General features: G+C 28.6%; 1 protein-coding gene and 1 non-coding gene across 2 annotated transcripts; one reads left to right on the plus strand and one right to left on the minus strand.

Moving 5' to 3' along the window:
• The first annotated feature begins 2065 nt into the window (after positions 1 to 2065).
• TRNAG-GCC (transfer RNA glycine (anticodon GCC)) lies at positions 2066 to 2136 on the plus strand. Its single transcript has one exon. It is a non-coding gene; the product is annotated as a tRNA-Gly (tRNA).
• A 156-nt stretch (positions 2137 to 2292) lies between these two features.
• LOC146908139 (uncharacterized protein At5g01610-like) lies at positions 2293 to 5249 on the minus strand. The gene is made up of 3 exons (XM_085723814.1): positions 5047 to 5249; positions 3203 to 3257; positions 2293 to 2827 (listed from the first exon to the last, which is right to left on the minus strand). Exons 1-3 carry the CDS (start codon positions 5131 to 5133, stop codon positions 2457 to 2459), a joined length of 513 nt encoding a protein of 170 aa, XP_085579940.1. The 5' UTR covers positions 5134 to 5249; the 3' UTR covers positions 2293 to 2456.
• Between the last annotated feature and the right edge of the window lie 4764 nt (positions 5250 to 10013).

Here is a 10013-nt window from a genome sequence, read left to right on the forward strand (position 1 = left end):
GTGCTTACATATAGGGACGGAGGGAGTATTTCTTTTCAATTTGGTTACTCTCCATGATTTAGCTAATATCTCATATATTTTGCGATGCTATATATATTGGTCTTGTTAACTACTGCCTCCGGGGAACAAGTTAAGAAAACAACAAAAGAAAGATTTGCATTGAAAACATCATCTTTTACATTTTTCAAATTTTGACTACACAAATTCCAAGACACTCATACTATATTTGATTTTCTTAACTAGTGTCACAGGGGCACTGGTTAACATTTTCCCATTTATTTTTGTTTAACCTTCTGATTCTTAGAGGAAGAGCGACTTGTAATTAAGAGTCGGTTTATAGTAGGTAATTATGGTCTGATAAAAAATTGTTTTACTTAAAAATCAAATTTGTGTTCTGAGAAACAATTTATTTTAGAGGAATTACATTAGCTAGTTGAAATCAATCACTTGGTTCGATGGAGATAGTATAGTTGAAAACAAATTCTGAAGAGTAAACTTAAAAAAATATTGATGTTTAAAAAATTTATTGTTATCAACTATTTTTCTATCTCATGATAAAATCAACGTGTAGTTGAATTGATTATTTCAAAGAACATGTATAGTTGAAGTTATCGAACATCAACAACAACTTTTTCTTAAGGATAAATGAGTTAAAGATTGTGGGTCTTTCATTACTCTTCATCATTTATTATATGTAGAAGAATTTAGTTTGGTTGTTAGGGTTAAGAGTTTAGTTTATTAATACTTTTAGCTTCAATAATTTCTATATGTATTGATAGCATGTATTGTGCTTTGAAAATACAGATGAGAAATGTCTCAACTCATAGTCAATTTAATTGTACTATGTAATGAATTAAGATATGTCCATTTGAACATATTCCAAGATATTATATTAGATGATGAGTCATTAGTTAAGTTGTTAGGATTTGAAGCTATAAATAAGTATAATTAGTCATTGTAATGATTATCAAATGAAATAATGAAGAATTAGTTTGTTAGATTAGTCTTCTTCTCTCTTTTAGAATATTTTCCCCTCCAATATGAACAACTAAAAAGTTGTTCATAACGTACTGTGGAGAGGATGAAGCTTGTTTTTTCGTAAAAAAAGAAGAGTAAGCTAGATAAGATAAAAAGATGTTTAAACGTTGAGTGCAAATAATAAAGTTAGATAAGAGTTGCTTAAAAAAATTCGAACTGGACTCAAAAACTGTTTTTGATAACTTCGAGAATATTTATGTTGATGATTTGGTTTTTGAATCCATTAATGAGTTTTTCAGAGGCAAAACAGATGGTGTTGCCCACAGTATTAGTTCAGGCATCCGCTTCTAAGTAACCATGAAAGAACAAAGGAGAGACTTTCTTTTAGAACACTATATTTCATTTATTAAAACTTGATATATTACAAAGTTACACAAGCATGCCTTTACATAGGCTTTCAATTTTTAATAACTAATAAATCAAAAGTTTATCTTTTTTTTTATTTTTTTTTTATTTTATTTTTTTTTTCTTTTTTTTAAAGTTTATCACTTAATGACTAAGCAAACTTAATAGCTAAGTTTTTTAAAGGATAAGGATAACCTAAAGTATGCCACGTCATACTTCTCTAATCTTCTAGTACATTCTTGATTTATTTTATTTTAGTAGTTAAGTAATAACGTCTTAGATTCCTAATCAAACTTTGCAACTTAAGTGGCAATTTTATCTCTTCTTTATTAGGTGGTTGTTTCTTTCTTAGCTTGATTTAATTTTCTAACACCTCATATTTAATAGAGTTATGCTCATGTCAAAAAATTAAGTTGCTTAGAAAATTCAATCACCAAAGTAAAATGTGGATGAGTGGTTTTAAGTATGATGTAGTAGCATATAATGATTTTTCCTTCTCCAACTTTTTTATAGAAAAGAATGAAAAATAACTTGATAGTAACTATAAAACCCAAAATGAATTTCTTAAAGTTTTATCATTTTGATGATTTTAACTTACGAAACCAAATCCACTTCAACGGTTTGAGAGTTAGAGAATATTCTCAGTTTAACTATTGAAAAAATTACCTTACTATCAACAAAAGCACCAGTGGTCTAGTGGTAGAATAGTACCCTGCCACGGTACAGACCCGGGTTCGATTCCCGGCTGGTGCAATTTTTTTTGTCCCATTTCCCTTATTTTTTAGTGCTTTTTTTTTTTTGTCCCATTTCCCTTATTTTTTTTCATTGTAAAAATATTGCTAAAAAGCTTTATAATATGATTATCAATTGAAGAACGAATAAACACAAAAAACTGAAAATACTTAATCATAAACAAGAACCAAAAATAGATTCAATTTCAACCATATTATCATAAACATTCAAATCTAAAAGGATAACATAATGGTCCACAAGAACAGACATTACTTTAGACATTATAAAACTACTAGTATTAACAGCAGGATGTTAATCAATATCATCAATACATCAGAATTTTAGAATTTATCTATAATTACACCATCTCTAGAAACTTCATATGCTTCCCTTTTCCTTGTTTTCTTCATGCCAGCAGTGAAGTGCAGCTTTGGTCCCTCGGATGTAATGGCGGTAACTTTCACCCACACCAACACTTTGGTCTTCATTCCCTCTATATCAGCTAGCTTTCCTTTCTCCAAGTAACCAGAAACAGTAGTTGTGAAGCGCAAGACTGATGAATCTCTGTAGCCTACTTCACACACTTGAGGAATGTAAACAACAAGCTTTCTTGTTTCTTCATTGAACTCATAGTTTGTTGCGTCGCGGGGAAAGATTCCTATTGGTAGATCATACTCCTTCAGCAACTCTGTTAATGGCTTTTGCATCTTTCCTGCAAAATGATACCTTACCATGTTAGAGGGTAAAATTAAGGTCTGTTTAGATTCACTTAATTGAACTTATTTTCTGGCATAAGTACTTATGAGACTGTTACAGAGAACCAACAAAAATAGCTTACGACATGTCTACAAGTTGTTTTCAGCTTATTTCAAATAAACCATAGCTTATATTATCTTTATTTTATCTTTAATTATAGAAACAATTCATAGATAAGCAGTTATATGATAAATGCTTAATTAAACTGTATCTAAACAGGGCCTTAATCAAAGTAGAATATTTATTAAATCTGATTTTTTAATAAGCAGTGTTAGAACAAAGTAACCTGATTGAGAAACACAGAAAAATTATAGAGAATAGAGATACAAACCTTTTAATTTGTTGACGAGCCATTTGGTTCCTCCTTCAATGCTGCTTGACAGTGACTAAAAAAACCAAAGGAAGAGTGTTAATATAAACATTCAATCAAGCAATGAAATCTACTTTTCAACATTTGCTAGTCTAATGGAAACATTACAGCCCTCAAGACTCACAAATGATTTCCATTATCAGTAAATGGGATAAATCAATCTTGAACATTGCACCTTCCCTCATATTCAGATCAAAGAAATATTCTATGATCTAACCAACAAAGAACTAGAAAACCAAGGCAATTGTTAAGTCATTAACAAGCCAACATATTTTCCCAAACAAAGCGAAAAGTTTCAACTGTCCAGTAAAGATAAATGGACAAATACCTCTCCGGCGTCAGCTTCAAAATTGATTTTATCATGCATTAAACAGAAACTTCTCTAATTGATGCTAGAAACATAATCTTACACAAATGATATATCAATCTATAGACACAGGTTACATAATTTCTTTGTACAATCTATACAGACAGATTTTGCTTCAGATTGATTTTTTAATGTCAGGATTAAACCATAATCCTGTGCCCAACGCCAAAGTCTCACATTTATCCTTAGGCTTCCTAATTTCTATTCACTAAACCCACATATTATGCATGAAAAATTTGACATTGATGCAAAATCTGAGAGCTGCTTATACACATACTATTTTGTATTTACAATTCAAAACTCCAATATCCTACAACAGAGGCAAAATAAACTCGAATAAACTATGAAATACATCTGACTTATTAAATAAAGAACACCAAGTATTCAACATGGGAAATCAAGGAAAGCCTACTGGTAAACTCATATGTAGATGTCAGAAGAGAAATACAGTCACGGTAACCAGCACTACTTAATACTTTTACATCGTTATCAAACTCATAAAAAGATTGATCAAGGTGACAGCTTGATTCCAAAGGGTAGCCCCTCTTTACTGATACACAAACCAAAACATTCTAGAATTCATGCAACATTATGATACACACACTTTTTATCCGATAAACCAATGCTTCACATGTTTATGCCGCTAGATTGGTAGGCTTAAAAACTTGGATTCCTGGCACATAAACATTAATTGGGTGCAATTTGAGTTCCTCTAAAGTCACATGATGCACAAAGGTTCTAACACCTAGTTTACTAGTTACACCGCCCCCCTCCCGATCACAACCAAAATGTCATTGTCATTATCAGACATAAACAAACTGCTAAATTTCTTAATAATCCGAATTTTACAGTTCTCCCCCAAAACTTTTATTTATTTATAAAAAAACACGGTATGAAATTTAATCTTCCAAGTAAGTTTCATATCCAGGGAGAATCCCAAAAGAACATATCTCGACTCACAGCAGTAAAGCAACATGCAATTACACGCATTAATTAATTTCGACCATCGATTCGAAATCAATCGACTCAAATTACACAATTTACCAAATAATCATTAAATAATCTAGATCATTGATTTGAGATCGTACAACCAAATTGGTCCTGGATTCTCTTCACAAAGGAAGTCGGTCCAGATTTAAAATTCGACAAATAAATCAAAAACATTGTAAACCACCAATTAAAATCAGATAGCTGAGAATCTCAATCTGAATCAGAATCCCAAAGTACATGCATGTATGTGTCACATTCACAAGAATAATCAACAATTATGATTAAAGTTCTATCTTCTAACAAAAACTAAGAATCATAAGCAAGACATGGAAATTACATAGAATTCAAGTATTCAACTAAAAAAAAGAGGAAAAATTGAAGTGAAATTTAGCAAATAAAAAAAGAGTAAAAAGGGGGGTGTAGCAGTAGGGTTTGAAGAAATACGTACGTTGAAATCATCACCGACAGAGTTGAGTTCCTTGTTGGCTTTCTTGCTGAACCAGTAAGATCCAACCTTGTTCAATACCTGATCCATTCACCCAGACAGATTCACCAACCACTCTTCTTCTCTCTACGAAAGGAATCAACAATTTTTTTTATTTTTTTTAATTCTTACAATTCTAAATGTATAAATATAATAAATAAATGCTGACTAATCTTTTTCAGACCATATGGGCTTATTCTTAATTATTTTATTTTTGTTTAATACAATTAATGATTAACTTTTATACATTGGCGTGTAAAATTTGATTACTTTTTGGGTTAATAGGCTTTTACCCCTGTAATATAGGTGACTTTTGGTTTTGCCCCCTAGGAAATTTTTTTTTTAGATTCCGTCCTCGTAAAATGAAGATTTTTTGGTTTTGCCCCCTGACCCCAATGAGTCAGCAGAATCTCCTACTTAGCACGTGACGTCAGCAGATTCTGCTGACGTCGCGCGCTGACTGTATAATTATTTTTATTTTTTATTTTTTTATTGGGGTACACGTGGCATTTTTTATTTTTTTTAAAAAAATATTTAAAAAATTGAAAAATTAATAAAAAAAAATTAAAAAAAATATAAAAAAATTGAAAAATTAATAAAAAAATTAAAAAATTCTGGAAAAATGAAAAATTAATAAAAAATTTAAAAAAAAATTAAAAAATTCTGGAAAAATGAAAAATTAATAAAAAAAATATTAAAAAATTCTGGAAAATTGAAAAATTAATAAAAAAAATTGAAAAAAATATTAAAAAATTCTGGAAAATTGAAAAATTAATAAAAAAATTAAAAATTCTTGAAAATTGAAAAATTAATAAAAAAATTAAAAAAATTAAAAATTCTTGAAAATCGAAAAATTAATAAAAAATCTGGAAAAAATGAAAAATTAATAAAAAAACTGTAAAAAATATTAAAAAATGAAAAATAATCTAATAAAATGAAAAATAATGAAAAAATTATGGAAAATAAAAAATTTCTGGAAAAAATTCTTGAAAATATTTAAAAAAATTAGAAATTTTCAAAAAAAATTAAAAAGATTAATCATTTTTAAAAAAATGAATTTTTGAATTTTTCATTCGTATTTTTCGAAATTTTGTTTTCAACAATGTCTACTACATTCGTTGATTCATGTGTTCTATTATCGCCCATTATTTCCCCTTTTCTCGACCATTTAAAAATTACAACTTATTAGTATTTCCTGAAATTTTGCCGGTTGTTCTTCTATCGGGTGCAATATCGAACTCTATTAATCTAGCTTTCTCATTCACTAATGTTATGACATGTTGGTTCGTTTTATTTCAATTGCATGTCTTCAAATTTAAACTGGACCTAATACAACCATACAAAACTAAATTTTAAAGTGATGAATGCATATATACTAATCAAAATTTCGAAAAATACGAATGAAAATTTAAAAAATTTCATTTTTTAAAAAATGATTAATCTTTTTATTTTTTTGAAAATTTCGAATTTTTTTAAATATTTTCCAGAAATTTTAAATTTTTTCAGATACTTTTTTATTTTGATTAATTTTTCCAGATTTCTTTAATTTCTTTAAAAAAAAATTCCAGAATTTTTTAATATTTTTTACAGTTTTTTTATTAATTTTTCATTTTTCCAGATTTTTTATTAATTTTTCGATTTTCAAGAATTTTTAATTTTTTTAATTTTTTTATTAATTTTTCAATTTTCCAGAATTTTTTATTAATTTTTTATTAATTTTTCATTTTTCCAGAAATTTTTAATTAATTTTTCGATTTTCCAGAATTTTTTAATATTTTTTTATTAATTTTTAATTTTTCCAGAATTTTTTTAAATTTTTTTTATTAATTTTTCAATTTTCCAGAATTTTTTATTTATTTTTTAAAAAAAAATAAAAATGCCACGTGTACCCCAATAAAAAAAATAAAAAATAAAAAATTATACAGTCAGCGCGCCACGTCAGCAGAATCTGCTGACGTCACGTGCCAAGTAGGAGATTCTGCTGACTCATTGGGGTCAGGGGGCAAAACCAAAGAATCTTCATTTTACGAGGACGGAATCTAAAAAAAAATTTTCCTAGGGGGCAAAACCAAAAGTCACCTATATTACAGGGGGTAAAAGCCTATTAACCCTTACTTTTTTAACGGTTAGAGAAATTCACCTTAACTAGACTCTTGACCCGTGCTACCGCACGGATCCTACCGCTTAGAAGTTAATCGAATAAGTCGCAACAATGTAAAGATATATAGTTAATAGAAGTTTTATAAAAATTTAAAAGACTCGTGCTCAAATAGACCTGTACATTATAATTGGCAACGCAACATCACTTTTTGAAATTCAGGTGAATATCGAGAAAAAAAAAGGATAACACCTTGAAATATATTACAACTTTTGTTATTGTGGTTGCATTCTCTTTATATTAAGGAAACCATTCTTAGAATTAAAAAAAATAAAAATTGTAGGCATAAACTTTGTGTTAAAAAAAAAAGGTAGAATAATAAGTTGCATCAATAAGGTAGCAATATTATGACTTTTCTTATTGCGGATGTATTGTCACTATATTAAGGACATCATTCTATGAAGCTTAAAAAAAACATTTTGTACGCATGTTTTTTGTGTTAAAAAAAAAAGAAGGAAGAATAATGGCTTCCATTAATAAGATGGAAGTTTAGTCACAATAACCTAAAATATAATAGTTGACTTAAGATCTAACATGATTGATTTACAGGATCTTCTGGCTGTTTAGTATTTTGATTTCAAAATCTGCAACTAAATTATAAAGAGACGACACCAATATATAGAAAGTATTACATGTGAATGATCATTCACTTCTTGCAGTAATAATTCATATTCATTGCAGCCATAAAAGCATTTACTGTCAAATGCTTTGTAATGCATTATGACGTTTCCAATTCCAAAAGCTGTTAGTGTCAATCATAAATACTAATTGTTGACATTTTGCGTGACCATTGGATAGCATTAATGAACTATCTATTGATTGAAATAATTTGTCCCTTGCAGTAATAAGTATTAATTTATCTTTTATTCACAATTGCATATCATTAAGTTCCATAAATATTTGAAATTCGAATTGTAGGTCTTTAAATGTGTTTTCAAATTCGACTGGTGTCGCCTATAAGCTATAACTAATATCATTAAGTCGTGATTGTAGAAGGTTTAGTACTTGCAAATGATATTTGAAAAATGTTAGACTTGATGAACAAAATATGTATGGAAATAAACTAATTATTCTTTCCTAACCATACTTAATTGTTATATGTTATTTCAATTAAAAGTGACTGTAATGTGTAAACTGTTTTATGTTGACATAAACTTTTTGACATGCTAATACGTTGACAGTATATTTAAACTAAAAATGTTAGACTTCAGGCACATCTAAGAAGTGAAAGTATATTATACAAAGCCTTAGTTGTCGAGTCGAAATAACCACTGAAATAAGTTTCGAATAATATTGTTTTCCAGAGTTTTAGTCTAATTGTAAATACACATGTGATTAGCCATCGTTGACTTCAGAACAGATCACACATATTACTCGAAAAAATTATCAAATAGAACTTGAAACAGAATACTTGATTCCAGAAGTGCAGAATTATAAATTTTATCCATAGACGTTGTTTGGATTAAAAAACCATCAACAAAGAAGATAAATGAGTCGTTGATAAATATCACATCTGCATCATACATGCCAATAACCCCTTGATCGCGTTTACGACAAATTCATTGAATGCAAAAAATCAAACAAAAAACAAAATGAATAACAATGAATTATTCAGTATTAGAAATGAGGAATACAAAAGCTGAAATTAACAATTAACCTTGCAAAGTAAAAGAAGCTTCCGAGAGCGACCCCGGCGCAATGAAGAGCGAATTCCGATGCGGTGGTCAACGGCGGTGGTTCAACTCTGGCGTGGTGGAAAGCGAGTGGGTTTTGTAGAGGATGAAGAGATGAAGACATTGATGCTTTTACTTTAGTGGGAGAAGGACGAAAAATGATCAAAATGAAGGTAGAAGATGAAGGGTTGCTTTGTGTTTTTGAAGAAGAAGGAGAAGATATGGTTTAAAAGTTTGTAGGGGGTTGTTAATCAAATTGGCATTAACTACGTTTTCAATTGTCATTAAAAGTGTGTTATTCGTTTTCAATTGCTTTAAAAGTGTGTTATTCGTTTTCAATTAGCATTAACTAAGTTATATGAGAGAAAATGAGGAGTTTGAGAATAGAGATCGAATCAACGGGTGGTATTAGATTAGCTCGTTTAGGAGGGAAAAATGCTAGGGATTAGGGCAAATTAGGGCAAACATGATAGCCAACCAAGTCTAGCTTTTATAATAAAGGATGATGAATGAATAAGGTATCCAAAGTTCAAATCTCAACAATGTTTATATTATGCATTATCACTTACCATATGAGTTAAGCTCACGGAGACTAAAAATTCATCACTAATCTTATAGTATGAATTCAATCAAATAATAATCACACCAAAAAATATTAATTTTGGATATTTTAAAAAATAGCCTTAAAAAGTGGCGGAATAATGTGGTTTGATTGAATATAAGTTTAATTAAGTAAATAGTTTATATAAATATTCAAAATTTTGCTTTTATTTACTACAAAAGAAAATTGTAGTTTCCGTTAACATTTAAATTTCTTGTAAAAATTTTCCATCAACATTTTTAATCTTTGTAAAAAAATTCATCAGCATTTTTTATCCATAAAATGCTAAAGAAAAATGTTATATGAGCTAAAAAGTGTGAGTTTATTTGTGAGGACTAAAAACAAAATTATTTATATTTATAAGGACCACTTATTTATCTTTTAAAAAAAAGGACCACATATTAATTAACTCATGAATATATGTATAAAAAAATTATACATCATAATCATACGAACATTTTTTTTTTTGTTGAAAGAATGTATTTTTTTAGCCGAATTT

This window comes from Medicago sativa, chromosome 7, assembly GCF_051527215.1.
Source record: "Medicago sativa cultivar Bolivia chromosome 7, Bolivia_mono, whole genome shotgun sequence".
Lineage (NCBI taxonomy): Eukaryota > Viridiplantae > Streptophyta > Magnoliopsida > Fabales > Fabaceae > Medicago > Medicago sativa.